Here is a 21,318-nt window from a genome sequence, read left to right on the forward strand (position 1 = left end):
CATTAATAATTAAAGAAGTAGCATCTGGTTTAACATTAAAATAAAATGATTTGACAGAAAGACAAGTCACACCAATTACGATATTTGTTTTTATTTTAAACATGTTAACCAAGCTTGGTTGCCAGTTCCTTGGCTTTAGCCTTCTCCAGCTTCGTGATGCGGGCTGTGGATTTGGGACCCATGATGTTGCCTCCCCAGTGACGACGGATCTGAAAAGACAAGTTAAGAGTTTTTGAAGAGTTAGATTTGTTTTTTTGATACACATATTATCAAAATGCAGATAGCACAAGTTAACGGACACCCACCTCCTCATATCTGTCGTTGTAGTTGGTCTTGATAGCTTCAACAAGCTTAGCAAGTGCACCTTTATCCTCACTAGAAAGGGAGGAAGGAGAAAAAAAGAGATTGTACTGACTACTTTACATGACAAAAACCTTTTAGCGCATCATGGCGACTAAGACCGAAATATGTATTTAATTGTTAATAAAAACTCTGAACCAATACAGCTTTATGATCACACTTACGGGTTAGTCGTTGTGAAGGCAACTGAAGTGCACGTTTTTCTGTGCACCAGTTTGCCCAGTCTAGCCTTGCCCTTGACGATACAGTATGGGACACCCATCTTCCGGCACAGAGCAGGCAGGAACACAACGAGCTGAGGGGAAAAACGTAAAAAAAGCACAGATGGAGTTGTATTTCGTGAATCATGCTGCAGCAGAAAAAAGTAAAAAAATTTAGGGTTCTATATGACCATTTTGTGGTCAGACGTGAACAAGAAACTGTTCAGTCGTGGTCTCTGCTCAGGGTTAAAAAGCTCGTATGTTTTGATCCACATAGAGGATTCAGGTGAAGAAATTCAGACATCATTGCTAGTGACCACTTTCTAGGTTCATCTCAAATCAAAAAAATTTAGCATTTTTACCTCAATTGGATCCACATCGTGGGCAACGATGACCAGCTGGGCCTTCTTGCTCTCCACCAGAGAGGTGACGGTGTTCACACCTGCAGCAAAGAAGATCTTCAAATGAACTTCTCTACCAACATGCAGCACATAAGGATCTCACTTCAAATGTTGGCCACTTATGCTCAGGGTTAAAAAGCTCAAAAGAACATCATGATAGTTTCAGGTGAAGAAATTCAAGTCATCACTGCATTCAGGCCAAGTTAAATAAAGCTGTAACAGGATCATGAACCCTTTGTCCAGCTTCATACACATCAGTAACCATTATCTATAATTTGACCACTTGCTCAACACCTCACCTGCACGAAGAACAGGAGGCCTCTTGGTGGGAGTGTCTCCCTTTCCAGCAGCCTTCTGCTCAGCACGAGCGAGCAGCCTCTGCCTCTTCTCCTGCTTGGTCTCTGGCCTGTATTTGTGGGCCAACTTGAACAGCTGGGTGGCTGAAGAGGAAAATCCTACATTAAAAACTCCACCATCGACACATGGAGCAATGCAATATTTCAAGCGACTGCATCAGCGATCTTGGTAGTCAATAGTCAGCACGACTCAGATAGCAAATATTCGTTCACATCATTTGCAAAGCAGCAACAGTATCATCAAGGACCCACAATCTAACCTGGGAGCACTTCATCATGCCACCAATGTGAATCTTACCAGTCTGGCGATCCAGAGCCTGGGTGAACTGGTTGATTGCAGGGGGAACCTTCAGACGCTTGTAGAGGATGGAGCGTTGCCTTTGCAGGCGGATATAACGAGGCCATTTCACGAAGCGTGTTAAATCACGCTTGGGCTGAATATCCTGGCCTGTGGAGGACATAATATACATTTTTATTTAACATGTGATCATCAAACAGTAAACTCTTCCGTCCTCGTTTTAAAGTGCATCAGCGATCTTGGTGGGAAATTGTCAGCATTAGTATTAAGATAGCAAATATTCGTTTACATCATCTGCACTATTACAATCCCAGGAATAATAACTAAACACTCACCGATGCCAAAGTTCTTGGGCCTCTTCTCAAAGAGGGGGTTGACGACCTTCTTGGCCTCATGTTTCTTGGCCACAGAAGGGGCCGGAGCCACCTTCTTCCCCTTAGCCTTCTTTCCTTTAGGCTGTGGAGTTAGGAAAAATATATTGGAGTGATAAATACAAGGCTTTATGAACTAACCACAATTCAAGCATCATCAGGTTGTGGAATTCACTCAATAAATTATCACCATCCTTGCCATTATTCAAAAAACATTGAGGGCCGAAGAACATAGCCTCCTATCTGCAAAATTGTCTGGTGTTTTTCACTTTAGATGACATCACAAGGTGGGCTGCACCTATTAAGCCTGTCTGTACGTTATTTCCACCCATATGTATAGAGGTATCCTTAAAAAAAAAATAGCATTCTACAACAAAACAAGTTTTTTGTGTTTTCCCAAAAAAGTGAAATTTTCAGATAGGATGTTATGTTCTTCGGCCCTCGATTTAAAGAACTTTCTTATTGTTTCATCTTTGTACTGTTTATTATTTAATCTGAGTTACATTTTCTTTTGTGTTTTTTACTCCCTTGTGTAGCTTTTGTTTTTTATTCATATATGGAAAGGATTCTATATAAGACACCAGGATTCTTCCTTTCCTTGCATGTTATTTCAACGTTTTCACATTTATTGTTCAATTTTTCTTATATTGCTATAACTAAATAATCAGGTAGGCTTTTGAGAACCCCTTTTGTACAGTTAAAATCTCATTCTACACCGAGGTTTAAGTAAACATTGATCAAAATGAGTCTTATTTCCAAATAGATGTCTTCAAACACTAACTTCTTAAATCTTGAATCCAAGTATGAGAACAGACATCACCATGCAAACACACCGCTGCTCCAAATATTCAATTAAGACCTAATTGCAACCAAGTATTCACGTGAATTATTTAATGCACATAGAAAACGTTCCTTTGATTAAAGTTATTATTAATACAGCTTCCGGGGGAAGCCAAATGCTAAGGCCCGGTAAGACAACCAGACTCACGCTGCTGTTCCCATAAATTACGTCTTTGGCTCAAGATGATCACAATTTAACACAAAGATATACCAAAACACTACAATAATATAACTAGAAGCAAAACCGTGCCAAGGAGTGTTAGCCTCCTCACACCAACTACACTTTGGACACATCAACCCAGTCATCTTCAGTCAAAAAACGAAATAAAGCCGCAATATCGACATAGAAACAAAGTAAAGGTTTAAGTGATATCATAGGTACATTTTCCGGCGTCAAAAATAACAATTAGACGTAGATGGAAGCAGATGTAAGTAAAATAGTTTCCCCGTGGAGGAACGGGCCGTGCACTCACCATGTTGGTTCAGGCAGAAAGGAAGGCCGGGGGATTCTGGGTAAATAAATATCGCGAGAGTTACGCTCCCGGAATACCGCGAGCGTAACTCTCGCGGTATTCCGGGAGCGTAACTCTCGCGAAACTCTCGCGGAAAACTGATCTGGAGTCAGATTGATCTGGATCAGCTGATTTATCAGCAATGAGTGCAGCGTTAATTAGTAGTCCACAAAATAACGAAACATTTAAAAAAAAAAAAAAATCATATATATAAATCCCTATTCAAAAAGAGACAAAGCATCACAAAACTCCGAACATTCATAAAATAAAACCAGAATCAGAATCAGGTTTATTGGCCAAGTGAGGTCAAACAAGACAGGGAATTAATTTGACTCGATTATTTCGCTCACTGTACAGTAAATAGACAAATGTGCGTAGCCCCTCTGGTGACATTTAAAAAAAAAAATGCGTTGCCTCGTGGCCACGAGATAATCAATTCATACAAATTACAGATCTTATTAACATATACAATTTTTTTTTAAAGTGAAAGGTGCAGCAGTACGAGGTAGTCATGGTTATTGAAAGGTGCTTGTTGCAGCCATTATATGTTTGATTATTGATTGTTGATTGGTTGTTTATTTGTGGTTGTCGTTTGTTGAACGCTAGGTGGTGCAAGAGGGAATTTAGGTGAGTTCACGGGTGCAGGTGTAATTGATTGCAGGTGATTGAGACCGTGATGAGCACACAGTTTGTGACCGTGTAGCCATGCACACCTTTTTTGATTTTATATTGGAATAAACACTGTTAAATTGCAACAGAAGTTGTGTGTATTTGTATGTCGATGTAAAGCACTTTGAATTACCTTGTGTTTGTATTGTGCTATACAATTAAACGTGCCTTGCCTTGTATTTAGTTCACGCGTCCAAACTTTTATGTCCCAGTAAAGCAATCCCTTAGGGACTTTTTGAGGAGCAATAGTCAAAACACAGAAGTCACAAACTCGCTAAGAAGAATCGCCTGAGATTTGTCAATGGGACAGTTGTAGCCTAATGGTGAAGTAGCGCTACTAAGGAGGCTGCTGCAATTGGAATAATGATCAGAAATGCCTTCTCTCTGGTTACATCATGGATGTATTATAGAACGGGTTACATCCATCCATCTGTCGGATGTTTGCTCCCGTTGTCTCGCGAGAACTGCCACCCAGGTTACAGCATGTGGCAGTTCACGCGCAATTAAGTTAAAAATCATTATATTAAAACAGGAAATTTACGGGAAAAAAATACTAATACGGGAGGACGATGGGAAAGAGAGGTAAAATACGGTGGTTTCCCGGCCAAAACTGGAGACTTGGCAGGTATGGCTAAACTACATTTCACTGTCTTCATGCTGTTTCCTTTTAAACAATGTTTTTTCTTCATCACATGGTGCGAACGGAGCCATATCACATCAACACCAGCAAGACGAAGGAGGTGGTGATCGACTTCGGCAGGAACCCTCTGCCTCTTGCACCGGTTAACATCCAGGGGCTGGACATTGAGACGGTGGAGGAGTATAATGGCCCTTTTGCACTATCACCTCAGCTCGGTTCTACCCGTTTTGCGCTTTTGCATTAGGGCTGAGACGGGTAGAGCCGCTCCAAGCCGATACCTTTTTCTGTAACCATTCTGGCGAGGTTCTATAAGCGGGCTGAGCCGGGACTATTTCTGAGGTCACCACCCTCCTCGCCACTGATTGGCTGTGGAAAAACACACGGGTGGAGCCACGTCGAGCCGCGCCGAGCCGGGCTGAGCCGAGACTAGTGGAAAAGTGCCAAGTGTACCTGGGTGTTCACCTCAACAACAAACTGGACTGGTCACACAACACCGACGCCCTGTACAAGAAGGGCCAGAGTCGACTCCACCTGCTGAGGAGACTGAGGTCCTTCAGTGTGTGCAGGGAACTCTTAAGGACTTTTTATGACTCTGTGGTAGCGTCTGCTGGAGCTGCGGGAGCTCTGAGAGAGAGAGGAAGAGACTGAACCGACTGGTCAGGAGGGCTGGCTTGGTTCTTGGTTGTGCTCTTGACTTTGCTGAGGAGGTGGGTGAGAGGAGGATGCTGGTCAAGCTGAACTCCATCATGAACAACCCCTCTCACCCCCTACATGACACTGTGGGAGCATCAGCAGCTCCTTCAGCCAAAGACTGCTCCACCCGCTGCAAGAAGGAACGCTCCTTTATCCCCACAGCCATCAGACTCTTCTTCTTCTTCTTCTTCTTCTTCTTCTTCTTCTTCTTCTTTGGAGTTTTACGGCAGCTTGCATCCAATTAGTTGCACTGCTGCCATCTTCTGGATCTTTCAAAAGCTCACACTATATTCTCCTCATTAGCCCAGTATCATTCAAAAATTTAAATAAACTCTGCCTCCCCCTTCCACTCGATCCCACTTCCAAAATACTTCTGACTGTTATTCCTTTCATGCCCATTTCTTGCAGCTCTGCCACTAGTTCGATTCTTTCTCTATGGTACCTCCTACAGCAAATCAGTACATGTCGCACTGTCTCAGGCTCCTGACACTCAAAACACAGTCCATCTTGATGCTTACCCATAATGTGAAGAGTACTGTTAAGAGCAGTATGCCCAATTCTTAACCTGGAAATAATGACATCTTCCTTTCTCCTCCCTCCTCCTCCGATGTTTACTGATTCTGTCACTTTCTCAGTTATTGAAAACAGATGCCTCCCTTTATTTCCTTCCTCCCACTCCTTCTGCCACTCCAGAATGATCTGTTTTCACACAATACTTTTCCCCTCACCCTAAGATAAGCTTATGTTGACATCCACCCCCTCCTTTTTCACTGCTTTCTTAGCCAACATGTCTGCTCTTTCATTGTCCCGGATACCTGAATGCGCTGGAACGCACATCAGCACCACTTCAGCACCCCTCCTTTTCACCATTTGATTTGCTATCAGAATCTCATATACAAGATCTTTCCTCCCCTTGGACATCCCCACCCCAACACTCTTCACCGCAGACACAGAATCACAACAGATCAATACTACGATTCATCAGCTGTTCTGCCCACCTCACTGCCATTAAAATCGCATATAACTCAACAGTATATACATTCAAAAAATTAGAAGTTCTCATATATGATCGCACATTCTGCCTGTGCTCGGTAAAAGCTGCACCCGTAGCACCTGTCTCTTGATCTTTAGAACCATCTGTGAACACTAGGGATGGGCGGTATGGACTAAAAAATGTATCACGATAATTTCTGGCATTTATCCCGATAATGATAAAAATGACGCTAAAAAAAATACCAATTCAACTCCACCTTTGTAACTATAAATCTATCAGCATATTCAGTCTTTGGAGCCCCCAAAACACTGCTCTAAAAGAATACCAAATTCTACTAAACTACACCAATTAAATTGAATTAATAAAAACCAATTAAATGAGTCCACCTGTACTGTAAAACTGTAATGACTCAGATCCGCCATGTTTGTTACACAAACACGTATCAACGGGAATTTATCCTTTCTTTCTTTCTTTCTTTCTTTCTCTCTTTCTCTCTTTCTTTCTTTCTCTCTTTCTTTCTTTCTCATTTCTCTTTCTTTCGTTCTCATTTTTCTTTCTTTCTTTCTTTCTTTCTTTCTTTCTTTCTTTCTTTCTTTCTTTCTTTCTTTCTTGCTCATATCTTTCTTTCTTTCAGGCTCATATCTTTCTTTCTTTCTGGCTCATATCTTTCTTTCTTTCTGGCTCCTTTCTTCCTTCCTTCCTTCCTTCCTTCCTTCCTTCCTTCCTTCCTTCCTTCCTTCCTTCCTTCCTTCCTTCCTTCCTTCCTTCCTTCCTTCCTTCCTTCCTTCCTTCCTTCGCAGAACCAAAAATCAGCTTTACACAAAAACGTCATCAACGGGAATTTATCATTTTTACCGCGAGAATTTTTTTGACGGTTTATCGTGAACGGTAAAATATCACCCATTCCTAGTGAACACTAACACATGATTATTGTACCTCTCAGTCACATGACACGGAAACTCATTGACCAAATCTGCTTCCTCATTCTGCTCCCAAATTTCAAGTAACCCCAAGTCAGTCATTGGGACTTGAAGCTCCCACACAGGTACCACAGGCCACAACACTACAGGACAGAACTCTCGATCATATATTAAAACTTCCCGAGCCACCCTCTCCCCTGTCCATCCAAAACTAGACCCCCCCCCCCTCCTTACTCCTCTCTCCCAGGTTGCTCGCATAACCAATCTGACAGGGTGATCGTCCCTTTGACCCATCAGGTTCACCCAGTAATTAGCCTGAAGCTGTTTTCTCCGCAGACACAAAGGCATTTCTCCCATCTCAACCTGCAAGGAGCACACCAGAGATGATTTTATAGCTCCTGTACATATCCTCAGCGCTTTAGCTTGGACTACATCCAGCCCGGCCAGCACAGACTTGGAGGCAGACCCATACACCAAGCTTCCATACGCCATTCTTGATCTTATCAGATACACATAAATCTGTCTTAGTGATGTTTTATCTGCTCCCCACTCTATTCCAGCTAAGCACCTCAATACATTCAACACTTTTTTGCACTTGTCAATGACTTTCCCTATATGGTCCCTCCATGTAAGCCTCGTATCAAAGAATACTACCAAAAAATTAAAGCTCTTAACCCTCTCCAAGCTATTGTCATACAGCATCAACTTCACATCAATTTTCTTTCTAGTAAAGAACATAACTTTTGTTTTCTCCACAGAGAATCTGAAGCCCCACTTTCTTCCCCATTCCTCCACTTGTGCCACAGCTTCCTGCATTTTCCTCACTATATACTTCACATTCTTACCCCTCTTCCATAAACTACCATCATCAGCAAAAAATAACGACCTGCCAATCCCCGGCTGGACATTCAGAAAAACGTCATTGCCATCAGACTCTACAACAACCAACTCTAGTCACTCGAGTGCAATAACCTGTTTTTCTGAAAACACCACCTGTATATTTGCTCTGTTTAAATATGTGTGTGTCCTATATATATATATATATATATATATATATATATATATATATATATATATATATATATATATATATATATGTATATATATATATATATATATTTGCTTTACTTTATTTATTTCTCAGGACATTGCACATTGATGAACATATATACATATGTAAATGTGCCAGATTGTAGCACAAGGCTAGTTTCCATCTGTAGTCCAATATAGGCAGGTAAGGTGTTAAAAGCAGAAAAGGTAAAAATGCAATAAGAAAAAGAAAACAGAAACAAAGACAAGTACAAACAGCAAAGACAAGTACAATTAGTAAAATGAGAATGATAGTGCACCAGATTGATGCATTTAAATGCATTATGCTCAAAAAACTTCCCGGACGCCCCCACCAAACCCCCCATCGCCCCATGTATATATTATTCGTTTTTAGCGTTTGGCATTCCTTTTGTACATTGCTCATTTTTTATATTGCTCTTTTTAATTACTTAAATATTATTATATCTTATATTATATCTTATATTATATTATATATATATATATATATATATATATATATATATATATATATATATATATATATATATATATATATATATATATATATATATATATATATATATTAGGGCTGGGCGATATATCGAGATTTTAATATTTATCGATATATTTTCAAACGCGATATGGTACGAGACAATATCGTTTATATCGATTTAATTTTTTTAAATTTTTTTTATTTTTTTTTTTATTTTGATATAGCTTATTTTGTGACAAATTGACTTGAATGTTTTATTTGAGATTTGCACAAATGTTTTGTTATTTGCACAACTGTCAACCTCAGTGGAAAAGTCTGCCTGTTACTGTCTACATTGTATTAATTGTACAGTGTATTTTAATTTAATTGTTATGCAGGAAAGGGATATTTGTTTTATTTTATTCAAGAAGCATTTTTATTCTATATATGCAGGCAGTTTATTTTTATTTCATTTGTTTTATACATGTTGATATTGTGCAGACCTCTGTTAATAAAGTTACCTGTGTGACATTTGGCACGAGGCTTTGTATTAAAACTGATTGTTTTTTTAAGGGTTTGCCTCAGAAAAAAATGAAGCTAACAGAGATGCTATGCTATAATGCTTTGGGGGAAACCCCAATTATGGCACAGAAAAAATATCGAGATATATATCGAGTATCGCCATTCAGCTAGAAAATATCGAAATATGACTTTTGGTCCATATCGCCCAGCCCTAATGTATATATATATATATATATATATATATATATATATATATATATATATATATATATATATATATATATATATATATAAATATAATATATATATATAAAAATATAATATATATAAAATATATATATATATATATATATATTTTTTTTTTTTTTTTTTTTTTTTTAGCATGTTCGAAATAAAGTTTTTCATTCATTCATTCATTCATTCATTCATTCATTTATTCATTCATTCATTCATTCATTCATTCATTCATTCATACTTAGCTATTTATTGGTTATTTTTTTTGGGATATACTTTTTTATACCTTTTTTCGTGTATATTTTGTAAAGATTGTGGAGCGTGTATGTTTGCTGCTGCACAGGTGAACTTCCCCTCTGGGGGATCAATAAAGTTTATTCTCTTCTCACAGGGCTGCCTCCTCCTCCGGCGGGCGGCGCCTGCGCGCCTCGCTCCGCCTCCCGCCTGCGTCGTGCGGCGCTCCGCCCGGCAGCTCTGCAGGATGTTGGGTCGGGGGTATTATTATTATTACGTAGCTCGGCTTTTCTTGCAAACGTAGTGTCACCTGCTCACTTTTATCATGGCTTGTTTACGAGAAGACGAGAAATAATCGCCATGGTTTGGCCGGAGACTTCTCTTGTGTGGTAATGCGAGCCGTGTCACGCCGCACTGCTGTGAGCCGTCGTGGGTAAACACGGGGCCCGTCGAGCCCCTAAACATACATTTTCGTAAAAAAAGGTAGCGTAAACAGTCATGTGGGTGTGTGGCATATGTTTTTTAAGGTGTGAGTGAGCGGGGACGTGTGGTTTCTGTGCGCAGAGATGGGATGACGAAGCTCACTGTGGCCTCTAATGAAATAACACAGATTTTCTGATGCTGAGCTGAAGGCGGAGAGCAGCCATGGCAGAGCAAGACGTCTGTCCTCACCTGGATTCAATAGGCGAAGTGACAAAGGAGGACCTCATCCAGAAGTCCAAGGTGGGTGAAAGTGTTCACGTCCTAGTGCAAGTCATTGGCTGACACACACACACACACACACACACACACACACACACACACACACACACACACACACACACACACACCCACCCCATTACCAATGTTGTTCAGGTGAGATGTGCCAAAATAGAAGAGAGGAAGAGATTCCTGAGATCAATCTCTATGACATAATCAGTACTGGAGTTGAGGGAGGATGAGGGGGGATGGCATCCCCCCTGAAATAAAAACAGTCAAAATCATCCCCCCTGTAAAACTGCCATCCCCCTTTCCATCCCTTATGTTATTTCATCAATGAATGTGGTTTTACTGCTATTTCAACATTTAGAGTCATCACCAGAAAAATTACACCAGAAAAATAACTTATTTGACTATTTTTACCTGTTTCAAGTAAGTGTTCACTTGAAATAAGTAGAAAAATCTGCCAGTGGGACAAGATTTATCTTCTCTTTACAAGCAAAAACATCTTGTTCCACTGGCAGATCTTTGTACTTATTTTAAGTGGAAATCTACTTGAAACAGGTGAAAATTGTTGTTTTTTCCAGTGATGAGTCTTGTTTAAAGTGTAATGAGATTTTTTTACTAAAATGAGACATTTTAACTAGAAATAAGACAAATATTCTTGTTAAGATTTTGAGTTTTTTCAGTGATCCATTTTACTTATCGTGTGAAGGACAGAGTCATATTGATAAGTTCAGAAAACTGTTTTTTATTGTTGTGTTTTGATGTATTTGATGTAAGCCCAGTGGATATTTAAAGCTTACAGAAGGCTGCATTTAACTGCTGCTATGTCATTCCTGCAGTATTTCTGTAGGTGTTTTGGTCAGTGCTATTATTTGTAATATATTATATTATTTGTAATCAGCACAAATTATCTGTCCCCATATGATAAAATCCGCCATCCCCCCTGATTTTTTTTTTTTTTTACAACTCGAGTACTGGACATAATACATCCGCACCTCTGTTAAAAAAATACTCTATATTACCCATTCATAAACTCAATGTTTTTCACTCATGTTTATTTGTGCACAATTTTATCAACAATAAGCAAGATCTTCCGGACACCTTTCATAATTTCTTTAGTTTTTCATCTGACTTGCATTCATACTCAACTAGACACAGTGTCAATCTACATTTACCCTTCCGTCGAACATCTTTTCATCAGTTTAATATTTCATTTAGAGGTCCTAAACTCTGGAACAATTTAGATATGTCTCTGAGATCCACATTGTCATTTATATCCTTCAAAAAATTGCTGGAAAAACATCTCATGTCCTAATTTTTCAATGTATTCTCTATTATGTATCCTTGTTTTCTTTTCATGTTTATAATTAGAGTTTTCCTATGTTTGTACATTTAATTTTCTGTTTACAGTAGATGACGGGGGTGGAACTCTGTACAAGCCCTCTGGGCTTCGTTCCCTCCTTGCACTGTTTTTTTTAAAATTATGCTAAATAAATAAATACAAATACAAATATGTCTGCATGCACATTTCAGTTTATACTGTTTTCTTGGTTTGCAGGGAACATGCCAGTCCTGTGGAGCCGGGGGCCCAAACCTGTGGGCCTGTCTCCAGGTAGGGTCGGGACTCAGATGCACATTTAAAATGCTTTGAGTTATCTTTATCTCATGATACTGGCTGGCTTCTGCAACAGCAGCTCCTGCTGCACTTACCGTGCATCATCTGCTGGCAGGAGGCAGGTGACTGCTTAATAATTAATGATAGTGTGGTGGATGAATGTAACTGCAAAAATGCAGCATATCTCAAACTTACAGGCCAGAAAGTTAAATTAGTCTTGTCTTTTGATTGACACCGTCTTCAGATCAGGCAGATCCTGTCTCACACAGTGTCTCTGCTCTCTAGAGTGACTGCCCTTATGTCGGTTGTGGAGAGTCCAACTCTGATCACAGCACGCTGCATGCACAGGTAAAACCCTCTTACGATAAATAAACTCCCTCTTCCTCCAGCATTTCACATCGTGACACCTTGACTGCTTGAACATTTAATCGATCTAAACTAATGGCTGTTTGTGGGCTTCTTTTAGGCTAAGAAGCACAATCTGACAGTGAACCTGACAACCTTCAGGATCTGGTGCTATGTGTGCGAGCGGGAGGTGTTTTTGGATCAGCGGCCGGCCCTGGTACCAGTGCCGGCTGCTCCCCACCACTGCAAAGCCACAGAGCAGGTGCAGTATCAGCCCAGTGCACCTCGATCATTTCCACCTCTGGCTTTGTCATGAATGCACACAACTTATGTAATGTATTAATCGTTTTTACAGGATGCAGCCCCCTCAGTCGCAGGTCACCCACTAAAAGCAGTACCGATTGCAGTGGCAGAAGAAGACGGTTCAGAATCAGAGGAAGACGAGCTTAAACCCAGAGGTGCACAACCAGTGGCGAAACAACTCAGCACCGGGCCCCGATGCAAGATCATTAAACCGGGCCCTGCCCATCACAATGCAAAACAGACACGCTGTGATTGACGCAATCTCTCAGCAGATGCATCACCATTCAAATGACAACGGGCAATACTGACAGCTTTAACCCTTAACACAACCACAGCGCAGATAGATATGTTTAAAAAAAATCAATAACACAAGCACATTGCAATTTGGTGACACGGCAGAACACCACATAAAAACAATCATAGCGCATAAACACAACAAAAGCACATATAACCAACAGCATAACGCACACAGTGCGCCGGTGTGCGACAGAACACCGGCAGTGCCAACAGCTGAGAATAAACCCACACAGCACACAGATTGAAATTTGGTGGCACGGCGGCACACCACAAATAAAAACATCATAAACACGCATAAACACAAACAAACTAGTGATAGACTATCACTATAACAAATATTAATAATGATGGGTCATTACTTACCATTACAGTTTGACTTTGCGGGCCTTCCGCTGGGCAAAGTCATTACCCTATTGGCCCGAATATAAGACGACCCTGATTATAAGACGACCCTCTTTTTCAAGACTCAAGTTTGAAAAAAGACTTTTTGAACACCAAATTCAATTTTCATACAGAAAATAATTACAGTACATCTGAAACAAATGATTATAACAATATATTCGAGAGAAAAAGCTTGTTATTTTGCCTCATTCAAATCATCATCTTGAAGTTTGCATCATAACTTCTCCTCAGCTGCCGGTTCACCTGCCGATCTTCCACTCACTTTTCTCGTTTCTCCATCTTCTGTTATCTCTTCTCTCATTTTCTTCTCTTTTCTTTCTTATACTATTTTTTATTTCTCTTCTTCGTGACAGGGGTTGGCTTTGGCCTGGGGAGTTAAGTTCAGGATTCACTTTAAAGATATCTGGCGCCATCTAGCGGTGTGAATGGGTATAACGTCTAGACCCCGAATGTAAGACGACACCCACTTTTTCAGTCTTATTTCAATGCAAAAAACACCGTCTTATATTCGGGCCAATACGGTAATTGATTCCTGTCAACAGTTCAACTCTCAAGCCTGAATTATGGTTCCGCGTTAAATCGACGTCGTAAGGTACAGCGTAGGGTACGTGGCGTAAGATCTGCGTTGGTGTAACGCGGAACCATAAATCAGCCTTCACTCCTTTCCTCTCCTCACTCGCCAACTCTTCCTCTACGCAAATATGGATTACACATGCGCACTACACCGGCATCATCCGAGATCATCTATAAATTAACATTTTTATTTAAACTAGATATATCTTTATAACCAGCCCATAACATTGATGTAAACACACACACCTCAAAAAAAAAAAAGAAAAAAAAAGTCCAGGGCCCGCACGTCCCCAGGTCCTGCGCGTGCGGGCCCTGGACACGTGCGGGCCCCTATGCAGTCGCATTGTCTGCATATATGGTAGTTTCGCCACTGTGCACAACGTTTAAACGTATCAAAAGTTTTTAAGGATCGAAAAAAAACAGGCGGAAACGAGTGTTCACGCAGCACACAATGTGTTAAGATGTAAAAGCATAAACTTACCAGCCCCTTTTCCATTAATCCAGACTTGCAGCTGTAACGACCCATCAGGGGCACTCCTTGTTTCTCTCGGCAGCTTAATTTTATTTTTCCCTCTGCTTGAAGATGTTTCACCTTCCACCCAGAAAGTATCATCCGTTCGAACTGACTGGTGGGGAGTTTTGAGCTCACAAAATGTTCAAATCATATGCAAATCCCTGACAGTGATGGGATTTGCATGTTACTTTCAAAGCCTTCATTCAAAGCCTCTGAAAGTTACAATGAGCGAAATGACGGAGAGTGTACACCGCCACATCCCCCCTGCTTTGCCTTTTTTACACCTGAGTTCATTAATACATTATATAAAGAGCTTTGTGGGTGTTGTTCTTGTTGCTTGCAGGCTTGACGGGAATGAAAAATATTGGAAATTCCTGCTACATGAATGCCGCTCTTCAAGCCCTGTCCAACTGGTGCGTTCACTTACTCCCTTTTCAGTATTTAAAAAAAAAAAAGTAATTATTTTAGAGTGACCTCCTTCTAAGGCAGATGTAGTGATCCTGTTATCCGTTTCTCCTCCAGCCCGCCTCTCACTCAGTTCTTCCTGGACTGCAGTGGGCTTGTCCGGACCGATAAGAAGCCGGCTCTGTGTAAGAGCTACCAGAAACTCATCTCAGAGCTCTGGCATAAGAAACGGTAAGAAAGGACATGCTTTGAGACCAGTTTCCAGGTGGAGGCTTTACAAATTGGATTAAAACGTTTTTAATTTATTCAATTTCTCCCGTTTTCTTTTGCGTCCTCAGGCCCAGCTACGTCGTACCAACCAACCTGTCTCATGGGATCAAACTGGTGAACCCCATGTTTCGAGGTTATGCACAGCAGGTAAGAAGCTCATTGTCTTCAGACTAGCAACCCCATTTATGTATTTTTCATACATATTTATATTTACTGTTGAAACACTTTTTTTGTCCCCACCAATGTTAGGTCTAGCCTGGATTATGGTAGTCTAAAATAGTCTAATTTTCTTGAAACAAGACTTAAAAAAAAAAAAAGAAATTAGTTTTTGCAGCACTGATAGTAGTATGACTTTGAGAAAGTAGACATACTGAACTTATTCAGTCAAGTTTAAACATTTTAGAGGAAGATATAGCTGGTTGTAATTAATCATCCAGGCTTCCTTTTGTCCTGTCATGACAGCAAAAAGTTGCTCACCCATCTGTGCATTTAAAAAAAAACCAAAAACAAAGGATAAACTCACAATATTTTAATCTTATGGCTAAAAACAGCATGTGTAAGATAAATATGCACGTTCTTTCAGCTGCCTTTTTGAGTTCGTCTTTGTAAAGAGACGTCATCAAGGAAAAGACTTTTGGGGGGGAGGTGGCTGTGGTGTAGTGGGTAGAGTCAGCTGTACTCCAACCAGAGCCTGATGCCCCCCCATCATCATCCCAGCCTCGATGCTGGTACTAGTCCCAAGCCTGCATGAACGGGGAGGACTGTGTCAGGAAGGGCAACTGATGTAAGAAAGAAAAGGAAACAAATTCTAGGTGTGGATGCAGTGGTCGACTGTGGCAACTTCTGCAAAAGGGAATGAATAAAGATGAAGAGAGAGGGACTTAAAGGGGACCTATTATTAAAAACACGTTTTTTTCTTGCTTTAACATATATAAAGTGGTCTCCCCTCAGCCTGCCAACTCAGAGAAGGAGGAAAGCAACCAAATTCTGCAGTGTCTGTACAGCCGCCCGGATGAGCCGTCCAGTCTGATGTGGATCTACAAGACATTCAGATTCTGCTCCCTTTCGTTACGTAACCAAAATGCGATTTACATAGGTTGGCCTCCGATGCGTGAAACCACGCCCACAACTAACTCCGCCGGCCGGAGCTTCAGCAATTTTTTCGTATCGGTGTATCGCGTCATTCAGGCAGCCAATCAGCACAGTGCCTCATTATCATAGCCTCCCCACCCACTCAGAATCCTGCATAGATAATGAGGTTAGAGAATGGGAAGATAAAGACATGGCTCAGAGACTGAATTTCTAATTTATGTAGCAAAAACAATCAAAAGCTTGTTTTTAAGACATTCAAGGCCTGTTTAATATAGGTATTAGATGCCATAATAGGTCCACTTTAAGTAATCAAAATATGTAAGTTAGGGGTTATAATAGCCAGACAGAATCAATCCACTAAGTTTCCCTCTAAAATAAGCTTTCTATCTGCTGCCTCTTACATTAATGCAAGAGGGTTTACTTAAGGTTTACTGAATTATTACTTTTTGAACACTTATGTTATGCCATATCCTCAAAATGCACACAAACACTTAAGAAAATGCATAACTTTGTCCGACTCCAAGTTTGGAGGAAACCTGAATTGTCACTTAAAAAACACAAACAGCTCCAGTCGAACCCTTGAAATTGTTGCATATCCTGATCATTTGAGTCTTTCAAGTCAAGTTTTTTCCAATATAAACAATATTTTTTTGGGCTCAAGAAAAGATTTGTGTATCTTAAATTGTGAAGTACTGAGGGTGTCGCATAATTAGATTACGCAGAACTCAATCTGCAAATCACAGTACCTGTCTCCACCTGTCAGTGGATTACCAGCTTCCTGAGTGACAGGAGGCAGCAGGTGAGGCTGGGGAGCATCACATCCAGCACCCGCACCATCAGCACTGGCGCCCCCCAGGGGTGCGTCCTCTCACCACTGCTCTTCTCCCTCTACACCAGGGGTGTCAGACTCCAGTCCCCGAGGGCCAATTAGAATCAGGTGTGTTAAAGCAGTGAAACATCTAAAACATGCAGGACACCGGCCCTCCGTGGATTCAGTTTGACACCTGTGCTCTACAACCAGACACAACCTCCAGACACAAGGACAGTTTCTTCCCCCAAGCTGCTGCTCTGATGAACTCTTATCACTCATAGTCTATAATAATAATAATAACAATAATAATCATCATCATCATCATATGCTGTAACAATGCACCTTCCAACAATAATCATGTCTGCCTCATTCTGCTGCACCTTTCACTTAAAAAAAAAAATTGTATATATGTTATTTAGAGCCGTCATTACCATGTCTACCTCATACTGCTGCACCTTTCAGTTTTTTAATTGTATATATGTTAACAGGGTGCTTGCGCAAGTCTTGAAAGTCTTAATAAGTATGGAATTTTGAAACACTGTTTTCCAGACCTTGAAAAGTCTTGAATTTTGTGTGAAAGTTTTAATAAAGTATGGGGAAACATGTATGGTAGAATTTTACAGTATGCTCAAAGGCATTGTGAAAATGTAAAATTCGTGTACTTGTGATTTTCATGTTTTGAAACGTTTTCATCAGTAAAAACATAATTTACTGTGAATAATGCATTCGTTGATTGAATACTAGCCTATAAAAAATTCTAACAAACATTTCTAATAAACACAATTGGTACAATCTCAACCAATGGAGTAGGCAGTGGGCACACAAGTAAACAAGTACGTAAAGTTAAGGTCTTGGGAAAAGAAATATCAGTTTTAAAAAAGTCTGGGAAAAGTCTGGAATTTTAATTTGGAAAAAGAGTAAGCACCATGGTTAATTAGTGCCACATTTGTTTATTTACTGTTTGCTATTTTTAAATATGGGTACAGTGAGCGAAATAACCGGAGTCAAATTCCTTGTCGGGCAATGTTCAAACTTGGCCAATAAAGCTGATTGTGATTCTGAAATCAAGTCAAGAAGAATCAAGAATCTTCATTTTCCTCGTGTCCTTCATGCTCCAGGACACCCAGGAGTTCCTGCGCTGCCTGATGGACCAGCTACACGAGGAGCTGAAGGAGCCTCTGACGGAGTGCAACATGAGCGGGGACGGGAGTGACATCGAGGAGAGAAGAGACGGGGACCGCTCCCCGTCCGAGGATGAATTCCTGTCCTGTGACTCTGGTTCCAGCAGCGACCGAGGGGAGGGAGGAGGGGCGGGTGACGGCGAGCTGCTCTTGCAAGACGAGTGCGACGGGGTGAGGTCGCCGCCTGCAGGGATGAGGGGTGTCGGTTCGCCGGCAGTGATTTCTGAGAAAGAGAGGCTGAAGGAAAAGAGGGTGTCCGGCTCCCCGCTACGCGGAGGCTCGCAAGAGATGGACGAAGATGCGGATGTGGACACAGCAGCTGAGGAGGGGCTTCCTGAGAGGGGGGAGGAAGAGGTGCTGGCAGCAGCGCCAAACACAGAGGTCCAAAGCCAAGACAACAACCAGACATCTAACACAGGTCCAGGGCAGGCACAGAGCACCAACACATCAGGTTCAAGCACACGAGTAATATCAGCGTCACTCTCAAATTCTTTTTTTATGATCATTCGTCTTTGAATTGTAAATCTTGTGCCTCCGACTTTATTTTTCACTTAGAGCCCGACAACGAAGCGTCGATGACCCAGCCCCAGTCCACTCCCTGCAGTCCTGTCCGAACCCTTCAGGAGCTGCACCCCAAACTGTCCTCGAGTCCGCCTCGCTCCAGCCCCCTCCGCTCAGCAGGACCTGCGTACTCCTTCAAAAAAGGTGGGCGACTGTCTCAACATCACTGCTAAAGATGTTTTGATGATTTTTCAGGACATTTAATCTGTTGTGGGGGACTCAAACTTACACTCGTGGATAGGGATGGGTAGGGATGGGAATTGATAAGATTTTTCCGATTCCATTTTCGATTTTGCTTAACGATTCGATTCTCTTATCGATTCTCATTTGGAAAAAAGGAGAACAAACAATTTTAGTATCAACTTTGTTTTATATCTTTGAACAAAAAAATATAAGTGAGGTCTTAAGACGCCCCCCAGCCTTGGGCTCCTCGATGGTGCCAGGGGGTCCCCACAAAATTATTTGTAATATAAAATATGTATTTAATATGAAATAATAATAATAATAAAAGTAAATATTCTTCTGTAGAAATTAACTAAATACAACAAATTATTTTGTGGCAATTACACAAGAATGTCCAGTAACATGTTCAACACAACAAACTTAGTCACTGCTGGTGACTAGGCATGGGACGATATGAAAATTTCATATCACGATATTAGTGGACAAAAATATCACGATTACGATATTATCACGATATTAGCGTGTCGCTTATAAAATTCTTAAAATGCAAGGAAAAACACTAACCGTGGATCCACTGGTTCCTTCAGAACATTTATTCTCAAATCATTCTCAACACAGTGACACTTGAGGTAGAGAACAAATAGTGTACTGTAAATGTTATGCATTACAAAGTGTAAACTATAGTACCGGTACTTATTTGAACTTTCTTTTTTTGTAAGAAAATACTTCCCTGAGAGTCGAAAGAAATAAGTGACAAATAGAAATAAAGTGACAAAGTAGAGCCAAATGCACACTGATTGTATTACTCTCTGAAACTTTAACAGTGGCTGGCTGCCTGCTACTTAGTACGGCTCTCTGGAAAATAATAAAATAAACGCACTGCTCTGTAGTATACAAAACAAAAGCTGCATGGCCAACACAAAGATTGAGTGAAAATAAAGTGCCACAGTAGTCAAATGCACACGGATTGTACTACTCTCTGAAAAAATATTAAATAAATAATAATAATAAATAATATTAATAAAATACATGAAAAAAATAACACTGGCTTCTACCTGGCTGGTAGCCTTGTGTGACCAAAATTAAAAAATAAATTTAAAAAATAAATAAAAAAATTGGCGATAATTACAGTACCCCACGATAACGTTATCGCGGCCGTTTTTTATCGCAATATACGATAATATCGTATATCGCCCCATGCCTACTGGTGACATTCATCTATTCTGGCCTGGGTCATACTCTTCCCTGCCTTGATGAAAGGAGAAGCTAGCGGCTTTAACTTCTCCCATAGATGAGCTGACAAGCTGCAGCTGTGTCAGGAGCGCGCTCCGCAGTCTGCCGGAGCGCCCGGCACGTCCGCCCGGCCGAGCGCGCAGCTCTTCTAAAGCATGATTTATGGTTCCGCGTTAAATCGACGCAGAACCTACGGCGTAGGGTACGCCGTACGGTGCGTGACGCCGCGTACCCTACGCCGTAGGCTCTGCGTTGGTGTAACGCGGAACCATAAATCAGCCTTACCACACGCCGGCTGACTCCGCGCTCACAGCGCATCAGTCGGCCGAACCCTAACAGTTTCCCCCCTTTGTTGAAATGTCCACATTGCAAGTATTGTCGCCCTGTTGTCATTCTTTTTGGTAAAATGTAACCAAACTTTCAAGCGTTTATGCCGCTTTGTCCCCGTGTTTTCCTGCTGGGCGCGAATGCGCACGTTGCGCAACGTGCTTGGTGACGTCATTCGCGCCCACTGGAATCGATAAGGGAATCGTTTGGGAAAAAGGCAAACGATTCCAAGGAATTGAAACACTGGGAACCGGTTCTCAACAAGAACCGGTTCTCGATTCCCATCCCTACTCGTGGACACACATTTGTACCACTAATTACAGTTTATCGTGGATAAAACGATTTGAAGTGGTATGTGGTGTCAGTTGACTCTTATAAGTTTAATCTTAAGAGTGCAAGTAGAAAGCAGCTCTCTTCTTTTCGTTGTTGTTTGAAGGCCGTGAAACATTTGACCAAGTAGCTGTGTTAAAAAAAAAAAAAAAATTCAGCCTTAGGATTTAAATTCCATGTCTGAAAAGATCTCCATCCACATTACACCCATAAAAGCACATCACACATCACACTGGGCGTGTGGTTGAAAACAGGTTTACTGGAAAAAAAACTTGTTCTTGTAAGTAAGTTAATAAATAAATAAATACATAAATGGGTTTATTTCAATGCATGTAAGGATTCGCAGCTTTATGAAGTGCAGGATTTGGCTGCAAGCCAGCTGATACCAAAGACAACAAAGTTAGC

At 40.9% G+C, this 21,318-nt stretch overlaps 2 protein-coding genes and 4 non-coding genes across 8 annotated transcripts in view; 1 reads left to right on the forward strand and 5 right to left on the reverse strand.

Annotated features, from left to right (window-relative positions):
- Positions 1-75: 75 nt before the first annotated feature.
- LOC133454878 (large ribosomal subunit protein eL8-like) lies at positions 76-7,746 on the reverse strand. The gene is made up of 9 exons (XM_061733592.1): positions 7,687-7,746; positions 7,525-7,617; positions 1,951-2,122; positions 1,616-1,765; positions 1,261-1,401; positions 923-1,002; positions 525-655; positions 306-375; positions 76-209 (listed from the first exon to the last, which is right to left on the reverse strand). Exons 1-9 carry the CDS (start codon positions 7,744-7,746, stop codon positions 105-107), a joined length of 1,002 nt encoding a protein of 333 aa, XP_061589576.1. The 3' UTR covers positions 76-104.
- On the reverse strand, positions 796-872 carry LOC133455812 (small nucleolar RNA SNORD36). Its single transcript, XR_009783738.1, has one exon. It is a non-coding gene; the product is annotated as a small nucleolar RNA SNORD36 (small nucleolar RNA).
- Positions 1,082-1,154, reverse strand: LOC133455814 (small nucleolar RNA SNORD36). Its single transcript, XR_009783740.1, has one exon. It is a non-coding gene; the product is annotated as a small nucleolar RNA SNORD36 (small nucleolar RNA).
- On the reverse strand, positions 1,471-1,540 carry LOC133455825 (small nucleolar RNA SNORD24). The gene has a single exon (XR_009783750.1). It is a non-coding gene; the product is annotated as a small nucleolar RNA SNORD24 (small nucleolar RNA).
- On the reverse strand, positions 1,842-1,914 carry LOC133455821 (small nucleolar RNA SNORD24). The gene has a single exon (XR_009783746.1). It is a non-coding gene; the product is annotated as a small nucleolar RNA SNORD24 (small nucleolar RNA).
- A 2,241-nt stretch (positions 7,747-9,987) lies between the features above and the next one.
- usp20 (ubiquitin specific peptidase 20) overlaps positions 9,988-21,318 on the forward strand; it is a 37,953-nt gene continuing 26,622 nt past the window's right edge. For 2 of the 3 annotated variants that reach the window (XM_061733768.1, XM_061733770.1), the window contains exons 1-11: positions 9,988-10,249; positions 10,377-10,489; positions 12,030-12,083; positions 12,372-12,434; positions 12,553-12,693; positions 12,787-12,889; positions 14,864-14,933; positions 15,043-15,156; positions 15,264-15,342; positions 18,217-18,730; positions 18,835-18,984. In XM_061733768.1, the coding sequence (XP_061589752.1) occupies positions 10,412-10,489; positions 12,030-12,083; positions 12,372-12,434; positions 12,553-12,693; positions 12,787-12,889; positions 14,864-14,933; positions 15,043-15,156; positions 15,264-15,342; positions 18,217-18,730; positions 18,835-18,984 (1,366 nt within the window). In that variant the 5' untranslated portion in view covers positions 9,988-10,249; positions 10,377-10,411. The remainder of the gene's footprint in view (positions 10,250-10,376; positions 10,490-12,029; positions 12,084-12,371; positions 12,435-12,552; positions 12,694-12,786; positions 12,890-14,863; positions 14,934-15,042; positions 15,157-15,263; positions 15,343-18,216; positions 18,731-18,834; positions 18,985-21,318) is intronic. The other variant, XM_061733769.1, reaches the window with a different exon arrangement.

This window comes from Cololabis saira, chromosome 11 (genome assembly GCF_033807715.1).
Source record: "Cololabis saira isolate AMF1-May2022 chromosome 11, fColSai1.1, whole genome shotgun sequence".
Taxonomy (NCBI): Eukaryota; Metazoa; Chordata; class Actinopteri; order Beloniformes; family Belonidae; genus Cololabis; species Cololabis saira.

Bases quoted from the DNA above. Each gene is read 5' to 3' on its own strand.
- LOC133454878 (XM_061733592.1), bottom strand. From the start codon at position 7,746: ATGGCGTATGGAAGCTTGGTGTATGGGTCTGCCTCCAAGTCTGTGCTG. The intron at 1,003-1,260 runs GTGAGGTGTTGA...TCTTTGCTGCAG, and splicing joins GCCTCCTGTTCTTCGTGCAG to GTGTGAACACCGTCACCTCT. The intron at 376-524 runs GTAAGTGTGATC...CTCCCTTTCTAG, and splicing joins GCCTTCACAACGACTAACCC to TGAGGATAAAGGTGCACTTG.